The sequence below is a fragment of the Python bivittatus genome, unplaced genomic scaffold, assembly GCF_059951505.1.
Source record: "Python bivittatus isolate LINGU-HERP-01145 unplaced genomic scaffold, Pbiv_v1 ctg000480_np1212, whole genome shotgun sequence".
NCBI classification, from domain to species: domain Eukaryota; kingdom Metazoa; phylum Chordata; class Lepidosauria; order Squamata; family Pythonidae; genus Python; species Python bivittatus.
Genome location: NW_028277075.1, coordinates 511,040 through 529,811, shown reverse-complemented (window position 1 = coordinate 529,811; position 18,772 = coordinate 511,040). Strand labels below are relative to the sequence as shown.

Here is an 18,772-nt window from a genome sequence, read left to right as displayed (position 1 = left end):
GGCAGAACATCCATACCTTCGCATGGAGGCAGGTCACACAGGGATGAAATTGGCACCAGGTGGCCTTGGACAGCTGTCAGGTTCCTAATGTCATGGCAGGACTGGGTTTACCAATGATGCTTCTCCTGAAGTCTAGTGTTATGTCTGCCTCTAGTACCGTGTTTCTCAACCTCAGCAATTGTGAGCTCACAACTGCTGAGGTTGAGAAACACTGCTTTAGTAAGTCATCTGACAAGGAGGATTTGGTACTGGATCAGGATCAGGTTCATTTATTTATTTTATACTACTTATAACTAGCCCCAGCCCCAAAGGACTCTGGGTGGCACACAACATTAAATATGAAGACAAAAATATGAATAAACTAAATGAAGAACACCACAGGAAGCAAAGATAAAACCCCAAATAAAAACCAAGACAGGCTTCCAGAGTCAACCAGCTGCACCTGAAAGCACACTGAAATAAAACATATAATCTGCAAATTTGCAGTAAGATAGGGGCTGCATGTACTTTTGGGGGGGGGAGCTTCCATGAGATGGCACTGTTACAAAGAAAGCCTGCCCTCTCGCTCACATCCGGCAAACTGCACTGGGAATGTGAGGTTGCAGTAGTCATCCCAATCAGCTCTCAGGGAAGAGCTTGAGAGGGCCACGTCTTCTAAGGAGGACACAGTTCATGTGTCCCAAACCACCTACCAGGGCTTTTAGATTGACCTGTGACCACCTTTCTACAGTTAACCCGTTGGAAAATACAGTTTGTTTGTTTGTTTGTTGCTTATAAATCAAATTTATATCACTGCCCAACTCCCCCAAAAGGAGGGACTCTGGGCGGTTCACAACCAAACAGTTAAAACCAATAAAAACATAAATAGTACAGCATAAATACAATGATTAAATATGATAAAATCCAAGCGATGGTGGTATTGTTGCAGCCTGGGACCAGATAATATTGGTCAGGTAGGACTAGGGAACCAGCCATCCCCAAAACTGACCATTCCCATCCCCACCCCATGCATAATAACAAAACCAAGTCTTCAGTTTCTTTCTGAAGTCTAAGAGGGAGGGGGCCAACCTCACTTCTGAGGGAAGAGTGTTCCAAAGGGCAGGGGCTGCTGCAGAGAAGGCTCGCCTCCTGGACCCGGTCAGATGAAATTCTCTTGCAGACGGGGTCCGTAGCATCCCCTCTCTGCATGACCAGGTGGGATGGGTTGATGTGACGGGGATGAGATGGTCCTTCAGGTACCCAGTTGCTACTAAACCCCAAGAATGACTTGGCTCTGGACCATGTTATCAGTATACAGCTATTTATCTCAGACACTCTACTTTATTTCCCTTGACTTTGCTTGGGATTAGACCTAAGAGTGAATTATAGCCACAGCAGCTATAAAACTGGACACCTAGTTTTTTGCCACATCAAACATTGCTAGAATAGCTAAGAGTTGGCAGTTCAATCTCTCATAAAGTCATTGGCATTGAGGGTAAATTAGATTGTGGCTTCTGGAAGGATTAGCCCAAGACATTTTGCAGCCTAAGGTCAAGGACATACAGTAGTAGTTCCTCTTTCTCATATTCATGTATAGGGGTAACCTGGACTGGCTGTTGTTGGGATGGCATCTTCCAGCTCAGACAGACTTGGAGAGCTCAAAGAGAGCTCAGAGCTCGGGAGTCTCTTTATCTCTCTTTCTCTGCCATACAAAAGGACCAACATCGGCTTACAAGTCACAGTGCTGGTTATGAGCCTACAGCTACTAACCAAGCAAACCCAACACTGGGATCTTCTGCTCTAGAAGGGTTCCTATGAGAGCACGATGTCAAGAGCCCTCTCAACGCTGGGCCTGGCATTATGGGCATCAGGTGTGGTCATTTATTGGTCAACTCTCATTAATAGTAATTGAAAAGCTGGCATATGTCTGAGCTAAAGGCCATGAAGTAAGTGGGGTACTGGCTAGAATGGAAGTGGAGGAATGCTGAATGGGATCAAATACAGCTTAGAGCCTGTTATTAGGCTTACATTGGTTAGGGCGAGGATGGTGAAGACATTTTTCTTCTCTGCCTGTAATGAATCTTCTTAGTATCGCTCAGCAGACTTTTCAGAGTGGTGAGGGGCTTATTGCCATGACTTAGTCTCTGCAGTTAACGGAACTCCAGAAATAGAAGTGTCCAAAGCACCAACCTGTCCTGTTTTATTGGGTGAGTTTCAGTTGTTGAGTCCTGAGGAGGTGGACAAAGCGCTTGGATGTGTTTGGTTTACCACTAGTATGCTTGTCCTTTGCCTGGGAAAATACAGGGCAAATGTGACTCTGTTAGTCCTCCTGGACCATTCAGTAGTTTTCAATATCATTGCCCATGGTATCCTTCTGGACATCAGAGTTGGGATATGGGGACATTGTACTTGGGTGGCTGTTTCCAAAAGGTGGTGCTGGGGGATTACTCTTCTGCCTCATGAGCTTGAGTCCCTCAGGGCTTCATTTTATCCTCTATGCTCTTTAACATCTACATGAAACCTGAAGCTGGAAGAAGTCATCCGGGGACATGGGCTGAGGGGCCATCAATAGGCAGATGACTCTGAGCTCTACCTCTCCTTTTCATCTAACACAAGTGAGGCAGTTGACATTCTTAACCAATGTTTGGGCAAAGGAATGTACTGGGTGAGGGCCAGTAAAGTGAAACCCAATCCAGACAGCATAGAGATATTGGTTGTGGGTGGTGCATCTGTCCAGTTGAGTAATTGGTGGCACGGTGGTGTTTATCACCTTTGTCTGATTTACCAGTTGAGACCTTACCTGGACAGAGAAGCCTTGCAACAGCATATTCTTGTAATTTCCTGGTTGGATTATTGCAATCTATTGTACACGGAGCTGCCTCTGAAAATGGTCTGGAAATTTCAATCTGTCCAAAATAGTGTCTAGACTGCCCACTGGGACTGGCCAATACGAACATATTATGTCAGTTTTTCTCCATTTACACTGGCTGCCAAACCCAATTCAAAGTCCTGTTTTTGACCTTTATAACCCTAAATGGCTGAAGGAGTGCCTTCTCTTGTATGTACCTTTCCTAAGGAGGCCATTCTTCAGGTCCTCTCACCAAAGGAACAGAGGTGAGCTTCTATAAGGGGGAGAGCTTTTTCTGTGGTGGCACCCCCATCTATGGAATTCCCTACCCAGAGAGTCATTTTAGCATCATTTTGGTGCCAGGTGAAGACCTTTCTATTTTCCCAGGCTTTTAATTGGCTTTAATTGTATTTAATTTATATTGTTGTAGTCTTTGAATGACTGTCATGCTGCTACCTAGTTTATATGGTCGTTTGATTTTGCATTTCATTGTATTTTTTTAAAATTGAAATTCTATTTTTAGTGTATTTTAGTGTAAATCACCTAGAGAGTTTTGACTATTGGGTGTTTCCAAACTTTTAATAAATAAATACATGTTTAAAAACCCTTCAGAACCTTAAACTGGCAATTACGTGGATGCTATGGACATTTAACTCTCAGTTAAGACTTTATGACACCTGGAGCAGCTAATAATGTTCCGTTCCACCCCTACATCAAGCTGTATAGTGTTTCCCTAAATTATTGGACCCTACATATTCCCCTAACTAGCAGTAAAAATCTGCTGTTTGGGGAGTCATTGCACAGACAGGCCCTGTCATTCAAGTAGTCTATTGGGCGTTGTCACTGTAATATGTAAATAGCACATACCTGAGTCAGCTCTTCCCTCTCTTGAATTTATGATGTTCAGCCTTTCCTTGAGGCTGATGGCAAGTAGCACATGCTGTTGTTAGACAGAGATGGAATGCTAGCTGTGATAATGGCAGGCCCCATTATGCAGGTCTGCCAAGTCAATGTTTCCAGGGGAGGGGCGGGGGTGGAGAGGGAGAGAAGCTGCTGTTGTGAAGATCACATTTAATTAGCAGAGAATCAAGTGAGTGTTGCATTGCACATCAGGCAGGAAACACTGCAGAAAAGGACGTAGGATTAATCTGCATGGGAATGCTGCTATAAATAATGATGGTTACAAATGACTGAAAGCAATAGAAATTCTTGTATTTGGTCTGCAGGTAGTTTCCACAATACGTATAAAAGCAGGGAAGACCCAAAGCAAGCGAAGTACTTTCTAAGCCAATTGACACATGTGTAAGGGACGATGCAGGCAAGAGGAGCTTGTGGAGATGTGAAGGAAGAGATTCATCTTCGTCTTTTTGAATGATGGTAGCAACCTCCTCTTTTTTTCCCCAAAGAGCAATGGAAGAAGATGCTATAGCAGTGATGAGAGAGATGTACGAAGATCATTAATTCTGTTTCAGCCATCTGGATGTTGTGGGATTCTAGCTCCTCTTGGGGCCCTTTCACAACATCTATTGGGCTATGTCAATTCAGCCTTGGAGCTGCCCTTGTTTGCTTCTGTAACACTGAAGGGTTTTGAAAGTTCAAGGAAAGCTGAGTCAGTTAATCCCAGAAGTTAATCAGCTCAGTTTTCAATCTAGAGGAAATGCTGCATTTACAGTATAATTGCACGAAGTGTCTCTAAGACAGGAATACGTTTAGGATTGTTCTGTTTTGATTTTACTTTCTTTTTTTCCAGAACAGGACACACTAACTTACTTAGAGGAGTGACTTCAAAAGAGAAATTAGTTGGCTAACTGGATTATCAGGAGAACCAGTGTAGCTTAGTATTTAAGTATTGGAGCAGGAAAATGTAGGCTCAGATCTCCCCTGGGTCATGCAGCTTACTGGGTGGCTCTGAGCCATTACTTATCAGCCCAGCCATCAGAGAATGGTTGTATAGCTAAAATTAGCTAAAAATAGAGGAAAGGTCAATTAAGCTGCCTTAAGCTCTCAGAGAAAAGGTAGGATGAAAATGCAATTAATAGAATTAAGAGAGGAACATCCACAATCTAGTATAGTTACTCCCAGCCTGGCTCTCACAGAAGTCTTGAATTCCCAGTCAGCATGAGTAGTTGAGACACATCTGGAGGGCTAAGAGAGAATGATGAACTTTTCTCTATGCAAGCCTACCAAGAAATAATTCCAGTTTAATTCAGTGCTTTTACGCCGAGAGAATAAACACAGAGTTACAGACAAGGCTGCCACCCCCTGCTCACACACAGGGAGGAAAGCTCATTGCATAAGAAGAATGCTGTGAATACAAACCACCTCAGTTTCAGCAAGGTTCCCCATGCCATTCTCATTGACAAGCTGCTAAAGTATGGTTTATGGGCAGAGGAGGAAGGCAAAGATGATGCAAGGACTTGAGGATATGCATTATGGGGATAGACTGAAGGAACTTGGGGTGTTCAGTCTGAAGGGAAAAAAGACTGAGGGGAGATATGATATTAGTGCTCAGAAACATAAAAGGCTGCCATATAGAAGATGATCAGGAACTTTTCTCCATTCTCACAGAAATTAGGACCAGAAATAATAGATATATGTTGCAACTGCCTCAATTTCATTTAAATATAAGAAAAAAGATGGTAAGATCTTTACAATAGTGGAGCAGTCTACTATGGTTCTCCATCTCTGGAGGTTTTTAAGCAGAGGCTGGATAGCTACCTCTTGAGGATTGCTGGTTTTCCTTCACACTGCAGAAGGTTAGACCAGATGATCCTTGGGGTCCCTTTTAACTCCACATTTCTATGATTCTCTATTTCTATAATTCTATAGAGAGGTATATTCTTTAATAGATGTCCAAATGGGTATGCTGTAAGTGCCCCCCCCCCCCATTTTAAACATGGGAATTTTAGCTTGCCAAGACTGTCAAATCTTGTTTGCTGCTGAATTGTTCATGCTTTGGCACTGGACAATACATAAATGTTCAAATTGCTTGATATGTCTAACTGAATTACCTTCATGTTGCAAATAAAAATGGGAAAGGCTGTCTCTAGCACATAAGCTTATTCACTTAGACATGTCTGCTGTGGTGCCCCTTTGTCTTTTCACTATTCCTTCCTCAGAGAGAAAGCAGAAAAAGAAATTTAAAATAACAAGAGGATGTCTTTTGCAGGAGAAATGAATTAGATTTTAAAGTGGACTTGTGTCCCATTCAGGGGCATCACTTCAGATTTTGGTGAGCAAAGAGAAGAGTTTTAGAGTGACTCATTACTTCCAGAATATGTCAGGAGCAGGTCCATGCATTCCAGGTAGGTTTGGGAGAAAATCCTTGAGATCTCCTATTACTATCGACAATGGAGGATCCAGGGTCAGTGATCTTCTTAGCAAAAGATCATTTCCTGTGTCCTTAGATGAGAGGTGCACAGTCCAAGAGACTCCAGGGTGACAGATGAAGACTTCCCCTAGTCGTCACCATATTGCAAATATTAGTAAGTCAGAAGTGGAAAATTATTGAATATCAGCATGGAGAATAATCATATTAACTATCTTTCATCTTTATTACATGTAAATCAGATTGAGCTTTTCTCCTGCCTTCTCCCACAACTTTTCAGTGTGCAGCTTCCTGGTAAGCTATTCATAAGCCAGATGCGGCCCAGAAAAAGTTGTGCAACTCTGTCCTCAATTACAGCTGGAAAAAATTATTCAGAAAGTCCAGAGAGCTGGTTGTGGATGTGTCACACTTTAAGTATGAAAAAAAAACCACCAAAAAACAAAACACATGTTAAAAATGTGATTATTTTCCAATTCATAGTTCGGCAGAATTAATACTAATACAAGGCCATTTTTTTTTCTCTGTCTTCTTGGAAGCCAAAAGTTGTATCCACTTTTCTGTTTTCTGGATCGCCACCACATGCACACTGTTTTTTTTAATGAGTTTAATGGAACTGTTGCATTTTAGTGAGCTTGTTTGGGAATTCTGGTTAAAAGGAAAAAATCACAGGAAATAGATGTATAAATAAGAGATTTTGCTATGAGTTGTTCACAAGGATCCCAATAATTTGATTCATGTAATCGATGATCCTATTCAACAATTATGCTAATCCACAATGTAGTTCATTTCATTTGGTCTCATAATGCAACTGATGTGATTTGTGTAATACTGGTTCAAGAATCATGGCCTAGTGCAATAATGTGAACCAGACAGAGCGTGGAGGTCAGCTATTTCAAGGAATGAAGTGGGCTCAACAACCTGCATTCCTTTTATCAGTAATGGTGCTAGGATGTGGGGGAGGGGGATAGGGAAATGGAAAGATAGCCGGGATATGGAAATGATTGGATATAACCTATAAAAATGGCAGATGGTGGGTGGATAGATTGCTGCCCATTCATTTTTTTGAAATCACAAACTGCTCAACCTCACCCTAAACCATCCAGTGGGTTGACCACATTCTTTTCGGAAGAGCTTCCTGAGCAAGCATTGGGGTGGACATGGATATAACCTGTACATTGTTTAATATCTGTTGCATGATCCTGTGTATTCCCAGAGCTACATCTAATAGAAATACATAGTTTTGCATGGATCCTCTTAAAATTCAAATAAGAGCCTCTACTGTCAAGGGCTCTATTTTAATGAAAAAAGACCATATTTTAACAAGGAACACATGCATTGTCACACATCGTAAATTCTCTGGCTCAAGCTCATTTTCAAGCAAGGTTGTCTGAAATCCAGAACAGTTATTGCTAGTCAGTGGCTCTAATTACATGACAAATCAAAGTATCATACTTGATTAGTGAGCATGCCCACAACATTTTACTCTTTGTCATAGGCTACACTTTAATCAAGCTTTGTTGTTTCCTTTGTTGGCTGAACCTAGAATGGTTGCCATCTTGGATTTGGATCACATGTAAGCTACGATGCATCATCAAAGTGCAGTGTGTGACAGAAGATAAAGATAGAGCATTGTGTAAACATAATCAGTGTCTCAGTACAGACTATATTGCCTAGAGCTCTGATTTGGCGTAAAACAGATTCTTGTGTTCCTATGACTGAGCTGTTATTCAATTGTAATTGCTCTAGACAGCTTAGGCATACATGAATTTGGGCATCTTCATGACGTATAACAAGAGAATGATTCTTAACTAACAAATAACAAAAACAGATAGGAAACTTTTAATAAGTATATTTTTATTTAAAATAAAAAGTAGTTATGGTCTTTTTAATAGGGTACTGCACAATCTCTATATGCAACACAGGTTTTTTTCTGGTACAGAATGTACGTATTGAGCAATATCCTTAAATGCTAAATATATGTTAATGGATTTGTCTTAGAAACATAACATTAATTCTAAAATTGGTTTTGGCCATGATCCAATGAACTCCATGAATACTAGGAGATTTCTGAGTTTCCTTTCCCAAAGCAGCCAGCCTGGTATGTGTGCAAGGTGCTTCTATGTGTTCCTAAAGGAATTCTTTGGATCGTGGCCATTCTCATCAGTTACTTAACCACTGGTACAGATTTTCAAAGAACAAGAGCTGTTTTAATCTGTAATGTGGTGTACACTCAAAAAGGCAGATCTTAAAGAGTATTTACATTCATGCATTAGCTTTTAACACACTACCCTTGCAGTTTAAAAATCATATACTTTAGTTGCAGAGATGCAGGAAAGGCTATAAAGAATATATAAAAATATATTTATAACAGTCACAATTCTCCATTGCCTTACACTATGAATTATTTTACATAATTGTGCAAAGCAAAGTGCAAAATAGGTACAAAGATATCATGTGAAGAGGATAGGTTTACACCCATTTTGCATGATAGAATCCAAGTTGCAAAGTGCGAGGCAATGGAAATTCAACTCCATACACATATTATATATGGCTATGTTCCAGCCAAAATGAAGCACTCTCAAGCCCCAGTAGGAGATTTTAAACACATGCTTTGATCTACTCTCTCACGAAAATGAATGGGACTCAACAAATCATAATTTTGGCGGGACCACACACCCTCTATGTATATCTTCTAACACAAATCTCTTGTAGTAACAAGATTGCAAGCTGAGAAAAATCTCAGCTCTTGTGTGATGTACAATCAGCTTAATATAAGTAGAGCAATATAAGATATAATAATAAACTGAAATGCTTGCTTGCTACATGGCCATTGGTACGTAAAGCCTTTCAATCTGATTTTTTTAAAAAGAATAAAAATAAACTTTTTAATCCCTGTAAATTGCTATACTGAATTATGTTTCAGCATGAGGTTCTCACTGTGAAACAGACACACGCACACCCTTTATCTGTAAAGACTTGTAAATTTCATTTGTATTTAATGAAATGCATTAGAGAGCACATTATTTTTATTTACCTTTTTTTGAATCAGCAGTTAGTTTCAAATAAAATATTGTTATAAAACACTTGAAGACATATTCCTGCCCCGTTTTGAAGGCTGGGAACCAAACTATACCTTCAGAAGAGTTAAATTGTTTGTAGGGGAAAAACAGATTGAATGCCTCTTAAATATAATTAATATTTTGGTTAGTTTTTAGTCAAAACCTGTATCACAATATTTAGAAAAGAGCAAAACTGAGAAATAACTAAGTCTAGATCTTCCCAAATCAATCTTCCCACAAAACATTTTGAAACTGCAATTTCCAAAGTTCTGAATCATTAAAGAGTCTCTTAAGATTCCTGGTGACTACATGGACATATCTATGTCTATGTAGTTTTTTTGTGGTTTGTCATTAACATTTGGGATATATCTCTCTATATTTCAACTTCTCACTCCATCATGTAACCTTGAGCTTTCCTTGAATCTAAATGTAAGCCAGGTCTGATTCAGCTTAACATTTTTAGATCGTTCGAGGTTGGCTAGGTGTTGCCATGTACTGTGAATCCAGTCATTTTGATGTATCTGAAAGGTGCCAAGCCAAAAAAGGTGGATGTAAGAATTCTAAAAAATCTAAAATTACCCTTACACTTAATCTTCAGCAACACCAGTTGTACAAACCACTCACAGGAATAATGTGATCATTCTCTTGCCTGTGTTAATGTGTCTGTGCAGTAGCATACACAGTGAAACTCCAATTTAATGGACTCTTATTTAGCAGGCTTTGGATGCAAAGCTCAGATTTCTATCTGGACATCCCCTTAAAATAACAGACAGGTCTGTTGCAACTGAAGTGATTCATATGAGGCAGTTAAATTGAACTTAATTTTAGATAATTCACAGTGATGTAATGGATATTCTGGAATTAACGAAAATCCCCTCCCCCAAGAACTCCATTAAGGTTTCACTGCAGTGTAAAATTAATTTTTCTATGGTACTGACAAGAGTAGCCAAAAATACCAGCAAAATATAAACTTCCTATACATCCCACCTCCTTTTTCCCACAGCCTTCTAGGTAAGATATGTATGCATGGTATGTTACAAATACCATAATCTCTCACTGAGATTCTTTGGAAAGAAGCAAAAATAAAATGAAAATATAATTTGTAATAATTTAAAGCTGCTCATTAACAAGTATAGAATTCATAATAAATATTCTGATGACTATAATAATGCAGTTTTGTATATTGAATCATATGATTAGAACTAATGACAACATCATATCATAGCAGCCCAGTTTAACTGCATATCTTTAGTAGTCCTCAAAGGCCATTATAAAAAAAATACCCCTGGAATTGAGATTACACCCCCTGTGAATTGGGACATATTGAAACAGTGTACTGTATCCTTTTTGAATGTGATTACTATAGAGATGTCAGAATATATTTTAGCCCCATTGGTCACTTCAGTCTCAGGAAGTCTGCACAGTTCTATCGCCTATATTGCTCTCAGGGTCAAAAAACAAAAAGAAGCAAACACCTCCCCCCCCCCAAGCAAAAAACATCCAGAGCAAGCAGCCAAAAATCTCTCTATTGCAATTAAAGTGAGAGCAGTTATTAGCAGCCAAGTTTTGAGTATTTCCACTTTTTTTTTTAAGTTGGATGTGCCTATTAGCTTTATGTCCAAAACAGTTTTCTTCTTTTTGTTTGAATATATTTACGTTAAACTTTACTGCGTATTATAAATTGTCCTTTGCTATTAACTAATAAAGTGTTATGGTTAAATTATTTTAAGTTGGATTTGTGAATCATGTACTTTTGTTAAAATAAATATAACATGTGCCTTTGAAATAATGTTTTCTCTGTTCCAATTTTACTTTGGATTTGTCAGTGACCATAATAAAGAGAGTGCGTCTTAAGATTTCTCTGAAAATACATTCTTACATGGAATTCAAAAGGCTTTCAGAGTAAAGGACTAATAAGACATTCACCCCAGAGGTATTCTGAGTTAAAATGACTTGCAGGGCATTTGGTAACTCCTGGTAGATGTAGTACATGCAACAGATTAAGGCTATTATCTGCTATGAAATTTCTGTTAACTTCAGTGGAGGCTTTACAGAAACTGCCTTTTAATGAATGAAAGTAACAATGCAGCACAATTGCAATGCAGCTGGGGACACATTGCAATCGCTCTCTCTTCCATCTTCACTGTATAGACAAAGAGTAACTCATGGGAGAGGAGGCCATGTGCTCCACCCTACTCTTTCCATTCTGAACTTTCCTCACTGACGTGGCGAGATAAGGTATGAGGGGAATTACCAGGGTGTTTTTCCTTCTCATACTGGACACTGTACTGTATGAAAAGAGATGAAGTTGTAGTCGATTTACATGTTAACATTTGACCCAGTAAGCCAGCTGTACCATTAACAGTCTGGTGATGGTCACTAGATTCAGTGTTTTGCATGCAGCATGATCCAGATTTAATTTCTTGGGGGGAAATGGCAAGGAACACGTCTAAGCAGAAGTTGCTGCTGTGGGTTAGAGAAAGAGTACGTGGACCAGCGGCCAAACTAGCACCACCTACTTCCCATGATCATGTAACAGGACTGCAGGCCACAGATCACCCTCTACTCAGCCTTTCCCTCATCTGACTATGGAGCAGGAGGGTTGCATTTTTTTCCAAAATAAGGGAGAGCATTATCATTTTTGAATCCTGCAGGAGAAATTACAGAGGAATTATTTTTGTTTTGTTTTTGCTGCTGCAGAACTATTAAATGATCCAATTCAGTTTTTGAGTTTAAACTACTGGTTCACTAAAATTCTGCTGATAGACCTAATCATTATAACCTGCATACATGTAAACTTTACGCTATAAAGCATGTCTATTCTCTTTTTTAAGAAAAGAGTATATACTTTCTAAAGATCATCTCGCTCTCTCTTTCTCCCTCCCCCCTCTCTTGCCAGGGGGGGGGGGAAGCAAACCTACTCATGAAACATTCTAACCAGGATTGTGGGGAAAGTAATATAAGTGACCATGGAGTATGGTTTTAAGAGCATTGTTTGAATTGGCAATTGATTCTGAATAATTCTGCCTCCAAGAATCCAAATTATGTTCCTTTTACTGGTGCAACTATAATACACCAAACTAACTGGAAGAGAAAGCTCTATATCCATAAAACTGAATATTGTACTTTGATTACTCCATTTTCACCAAGGCTTGATTTTTAAAAGGTTCTAACTATATTCCTTAGAAGGAAAGAAACTTAGATAGGTAATTAGGCTAACTTATTACTCTACAGATCTCTCCGTAAGAATGTTTTCCCTTTTAGACAGTGTACATATTTACATATGCTCTACCACTTAGTAACACTTCCACTGAAATGTAATGATTGACCAGGCCCTTGAGTCACTCATAGCTACCTGTGCTAACTATTAAACCCTTGGGGGACTCCGAGTAAGATCATGATGAGGGAAGTTGTTTCAATGAGCTAGATACAGTACAGCTTTTCTTATTTTTGTGTTTTTTTTTTCACCTACGTTTAGGGGCATTATAGCCTGCAGTCCTCTTCTGCAATTTTTTTTTTAAAACAGCAATTATAATCTCAGTGCTGCTATCTTGTTCATGGTTTTTTTCACAGCCATTTTAATGAAATAGGTAGAGGTCACAGTGTAAGACTACTTTATTGAGCCCTGGAGAAGTTGCTAAAAGCTAATCTACAGAGAAGCCTCTAAAAGTGATATCATTATGCAACTCACGCAACAGATTAATTAGGAGGAAAGAAGGGGCATCAAACTGGCAAGCAAGTATATTATTCTGCGAACATCTTTAAGATAAGCAAGAATGATCTCATGCCAACATTGATTGTCTTTGAAAGAAATAGTTTTATTCTAGTGCAGGCCTCTTATTGCTTTGTGGCATCTGCTTTTTCCTTCTGCGCTTCAACTTCTCATGGCTCTGCCTGAAATTGAATAGGATCTGGTTTGATACCAGCCCTTGAAGATACTGAAGAAAGGAAAGTTTCTTGTAAGGATAATAATTATAAGTATAAACCAGCTCCACCCTCGCTAACACTGATGTTACCTAGCTGGGTAATGAAACGTCTGCAAGTAAACAACCAAGCTCAGAGAGCACACCAAGGACTCCACAGTTCAACCCTGAGCTACAGATAGTCTCTTCTATTGAAATGCTGAATCAATCAGCAAATAGGCCCAGAAATAGAAGATACCAGTCCATACTATTTTATTCTCAATTCTAACACTAATAGTTGAGCACTCAAATATCTAGGTAACTGACCAATTAAAAAAAAAAATTAGTACTTTGTTCATTTTTATTTTACATTATTTTATGTTTCTTTGTTTGAAAATGGATTAATAAAACTATCTGGTAATTTAAAAAATATTTTAGTACTGTATTGGGAGGTTTCCTATTAATTTCTTTATATATTTTCTTATATTAATAACTCTGAATATAGTAAGGCAAAGAAGAAGATAAACTTAAAGAAACAGATGATTATTTTTGACTGAGAATGTAGGCCTAAAAAAGGCACGCAAAATCCCAGGAGAAACAATGGTGAAAGGACCAGCGACAAAAATCAAGATTCAATTCAGGAGCCAAGAATGGTACAAAAGGCAGGGACAGGGAAACTGAAATACACTTGGCCCGTCATGCCAGTCTTTAAATGATAGGAATAAAAACCCAAAAGTCATTATAGAGCCTTACCATGTTTCCTGCCAAATACAGTGCTTTTTGCCCTATAAAGGAGGTGAATAAATGTGTTTGATATTTACAATTTGTCACTAACAAGCTAGTTTTTTTTAAAAAAACATCATTTTAAAGCTATTTAACACAATTGGACTCCAAAGCTCTTTTTCTCCATCTTAGTCATTCTTTGTCCTCACTGGCAACTTGCTTCAAGGATATTGCTAGGGTTGAATATTTGCCTTGTAATCATAATTAAAACAGAGTGATAGCAATATTTTTTTCTCACAAAGTTGCTAAGGAAATCCTTAGCCAAACTTTGAAATTGCTCTCATGGAATATAGCTAGCTGGAATAGGAAGAAGAAGCATAGGGAGTTCTAAAATGTTATTCATCTATGAATATTCTACTATTTCAAGAAACATGGAGCCAAGAGATTAACATAAATGGTTTTGAAATATACACTATGCATGCCCACTCAGTTAACAATAAAGGTAGATACAAAGCAGGGTGGCTTTGAACGTATGAATAATTAGGTTACCTGATCTTCCCCCTTATGCCATGGCTATTTTGGTTCAGATCAGGAAAAGAACAAGTTTGTAACATCTATCTTTCACCCAGACAAATTGCCAGTGGAATCAGCTGTACTTGGGAACAATTAGACTCGTAAATAACTGATACTATGGCACATTTTCCCTGGGCCTGTCTTATTTTGCTAGGTGATTTTAACTTAAAATTGTGGATCTGATGATTTAATCTGGGTAGCATCCAGCCACTGGAAATGGATGGATAAGCATCCTTTTCTTCTGTATCATTCTAAGGATTGTGGTATAAATTGTTCAAGAGCCTACTTGATACAGCTTGTTGGGATGCTCACCCATATCATTTTGAAAGGTAGTTTGCCCCCAGACATCCCTGGAGAATCTATCTGTGGCTCCAGTGGCAACAGTGTATGGACTACATAATAGGATCAGAAAGCTTACTGTCTTCTTTCACTATTGGGAAACAAATGGGCAGTGATCACCTGCCCTGTTACTTTGTTTGAATTTGTTCAAAGGAAAGTGATATTTCATTTAGTTGAAAGCAAGCTCACTATAGTGAAACGGAAGGGAAGATGGCCTTTATTTTCAATTCCCTTGAAGGTATGGCTAAACAAAAAGGAGCTCATGTCAGCGACTGAGGCATCTGAGGTTACTTTTTTTATGGTAATCTGGCTAATTCTTTTATGAATATTTTGCTGGCTCACTGTGAAGTAAAATTTTCATATAACCCAGGCAGATGATGATGATGATTAATAGGTTGAAAGTGAACCTATGTAGGTTTCTAAATAACAAGTTTGTAACACTGACAAAGCTACAGAGCAGGCAATAAGAAGATTTCCCTAGCCATTTTTTGCTAGACAAAAAAAGAACATACAGTACAAAAAATGTTTAAAGCTCAACAAAGCCACTTGGAAAAGTCTTTTTGATGTTTCTAGAAGTAAAGACAAACAAATCTATTGGAGAATTGTTTCCAGGGCTATGGAAAGGTATTCTGAAAAATCCCATATGTAAAATCTCTGCTGGAACTTGAGACACCCATTTTTCTGCAATTTATAATGACAATTTCCTTGAGTCCACTGTGCTTCTTACTACCGAAACCCCCCCACTGAGGCTTCCTGTCCCCATAAAAGAAACTGAGGTTCTGATAAGGCATTTAAAAAACGGGAGAGTCCCCTGATCTTATACCTCCAGAATTTATTAAAATCAACTCAAAATGGTGGGCTCCAGTCTTTGCTAGTTTTATTTTTAAATTCCTATCAACAATAAAAGGGTAATCCCATAACTATGGAAAAATCCATTGTAATATTCATGTTTAAAAAGGATTCCTCAAACTATTGCCCCAAGTGTTTGTTATCAATGGTGGGCAAAGTTTATGCTATGCATCTCTTAAATGAGTTAGAGACATGGCTAGCAGATCCTAAAATCTTGAGGACTGAGCAGACTGGGTTCAGAGAAGGTTGCATTGAACTAGATCACTGTACGGTCTTGCACCATCCCACTGAGAAATATTTCTCAGGAACAATATGTAATCTTTTCATAGATTTCCTGACTTAAAGCAGCTTTCAATTCTATTTCTAGGAGACTACTATGGGAAACACTGAGGAAAACCTCAACTGACAGAAGGCATATATTCTAAATCCTTTTTGCAGATTATATATAATCCTAATGGCACTTTAACTAATTTAATTCCTTCTACATGTGGAGATAGACAAGGATGTGCCTTGGCTCCAACCTTGTTCAATTTTTATATGAATGACTTGGCAGCCTCATTGGAATCTGAAAACTTTGCTGCCCTATGCTGGCTGACACACATGTGCCTCTTTTATTATATGTTGATGACTCTGTTATGCTTTCCCAGAAGTGACTAGGTCCCCAGTGACTGATGAGAGTCTTCTTGCAATATTGCAGTAATAATAAATCAACTTTAAAGTGTTCTAAAACTAAGACACTAATCTTTTCCTGCTCCAGGAAATCATATAAAAAGATATTTGGATCACCAATCCATATTGAACAGGTATGTTTAGGATTTCTTTCACCACATTCTGTTTAAAAGAACTTCCCTTATCCATCCTAGAGATGAGATTTATAAGAAACCAATCCTCTAGTATACGTCCCTGCAACTCTAACTCTGGAGCCTTGGGAACATGCTTTTTTGTACTGCATCCTCTATTGGGATATAAGCAACATATATAACCACTACTTTTGAGATTCCCAAGAATAAATGATTTATGTTACTGCCTTGCAGATGCAAGCTCAGATACAACTAAAATAGTTGCAAAGGTATTTTATATTGCTATTAAGACAAGAGGCCAGTTATTGTTGCTGCAACAGCATTGACTATATTAAATTAATTTTATTTAAGTATTATTGTATTCTGTTGACTGGCCAAAGGCTGAAATAACCTTCCTTCCTTCCTTCCTTCCTTCCTTCCTTCCTTCCTTCCTTCCTTCCTTCCTTCCTTCCTTCCTTCCTTCCTTCCTTCCTTCCTTCCAAATATTTGATATTTAACTGGGACGCCATTATCCAGTGACTTTGTCTAGGTAAGGGAGCAGTAGAATCCAATGCACAGATGTGCTTCCACCCCTCACTTTTAAGAGTTTTTCAATTCTCATTGGAAAAACTGACTGTAAGTCAGAATGCACTGGAATTCTACACTGAGACAATCCTAGTCACAATCAGCCAGCATACCAGCTTCTTAGGACTGACACAATGCCATGATTCTAGGCAACAGCACTGCTACAGCTTCTTTTAGACTGCTTGAATATACAAAGACAGAATATCACTGAAGCTTGACAGCAAGACAAGAGCCAGATCGTAGCACATCTTTTTGTTTTGTTTTGCTGGTGCAGCTGTGACAAATGAAGGCATATGAAAGACAGAAACCATATTTTAACTTCTTTAACAAGGTATGGACAAATAACAGCATCAGACGTTCTTTTATAAATTAAAGTGACTGTGCCTAACGAGACACTGTGACAATAGAGAGTTGGATTATGCTTTTCAACTGTTTGTGGTTTCTTATCACAAAATGATACAACGCAGAACAATTTTGGCACTGTTGGTAGCCCCTTGTTAAAGAGGGGACTAAACTATCACAGCTTTTTCCCTACAGCAGAAAATTCTTTAGTCACTTGGAGGAGCTACTTAAGGAATAGGAAAGTCTGTAAGAAGTTGTTTCCATTGCAGCTTGTTGTCCTCCAGATTCAAACATTTTCATATCATTCTAGAGATCTTGTCTACAGATTAGTGTGGTGGATATACATGTGCTAAACAGTGCAAAATAACAATGGATTAACTCAAATATAGATTTTTTTTTTAACACCAAGGCCCAAAATGCTCCTGGATTGTGGATTAACAGTATTGAAAACACTTTAAAATGCTATTATGGATAATACTTTTCTTTTGATTAGTAAAGCTAATTGCTACAAGACATTCTGAGATCCCTTTTTGTCTGTAGTAGTGGCATCTATATCTAGTATCAGATTGTATGGGAAGGGATACATTCATGCAACTGGGCAGGGAGGGATGTTCCCTTTCAATGAATGGAAATTTTCCACTTTAACAATATAATCATGATAAAGGATGGGTCTTATGATGACTGTAAATAAACAGAAAAATGCAAAGCTTGAATTTGCAAGCCCAATTATGGTATTTTACTGTCTTGAATAGATCACCCTCTTAATCATCAAAGGATCACTGAAGCATTTTTAAAAAAATAAACAGTCAATCTAAGATGAGAAAGGAAGAAGGGGCACTGCAATGTTGCTTTCAACAGATCCAGCATGCAGTGAGTAGGCCTCTGTGAATCCTTTTTTCAGAGTAGCCCCAAGTACAATCCCACCTTTTGTGACACTCAGCAAGCCAAGGAGGAGTCACCTGCTTTTCTTTTCAGAATATCTGATGCGCACGCTATTTCTGAAATGAAGTCCTCGGCCATAAGTCTTCTCTTGATGCTGCATTTCACCCACCTTGCATATACCATGTGTGCTTTTAATGTTTACTATGTAAGAGGTGGTTTCGGAAATTACGCCACTGCATTGTTAGCATCAACTGTCCTGTTGTTTTGACAGGATGTCATTGCATACTCAGCTTGACTTGTTCCATTCTCTTCTGTTCTCATAGGTTTCCTTCGTTGAAGCCCAATAAAAGTAATATTTTAAAAAGAAAGGAGACAAAAACAAATTCATTAGCTATGTAAAATACTGAAAAACATTCTGTACAGATGATTAGATAAAAGGATTCCTGAAACTAAAAATACTCTATCTTATTCCCCATTGATTTTTTGTGCAATTCTATAAATCTTCAAATCTAGATTATTTATCTACAACATGTATTACTGTGTATTACTATTGTAAGAAAAGAAGGGCCAGGGATCCAGATGGC

The 18,772-nt window shown here is 38.5% G+C and overlaps 1 protein-coding gene across 2 annotated transcripts in view; it reads right to left on the bottom strand.

Annotated features, from left to right (window-relative positions):
- PRIMA1 (proline rich membrane anchor 1) overlaps positions 1–18,772 on the bottom strand; it is an 81,645-nt gene that overhangs the window by 9,105 nt on the left and 53,768 nt on the right. Inside the window, exon 5 of one of the 2 annotated variants that reach the window (XM_007428885.4) lies at positions 8,999–18,516. The exons of the other annotated variant lie outside the window; for it this stretch is intronic. Within the exon in view, the coding sequence (XP_007428947.1) occupies positions 18,414–18,516 (103 nt within the window). The 3' untranslated portion in view covers positions 8,999–18,413. Of the gene's footprint in view, positions 1–8,998; positions 18,517–18,772 lie in introns of those variants that run through there. 2 annotated transcript variants of the gene reach the window in all.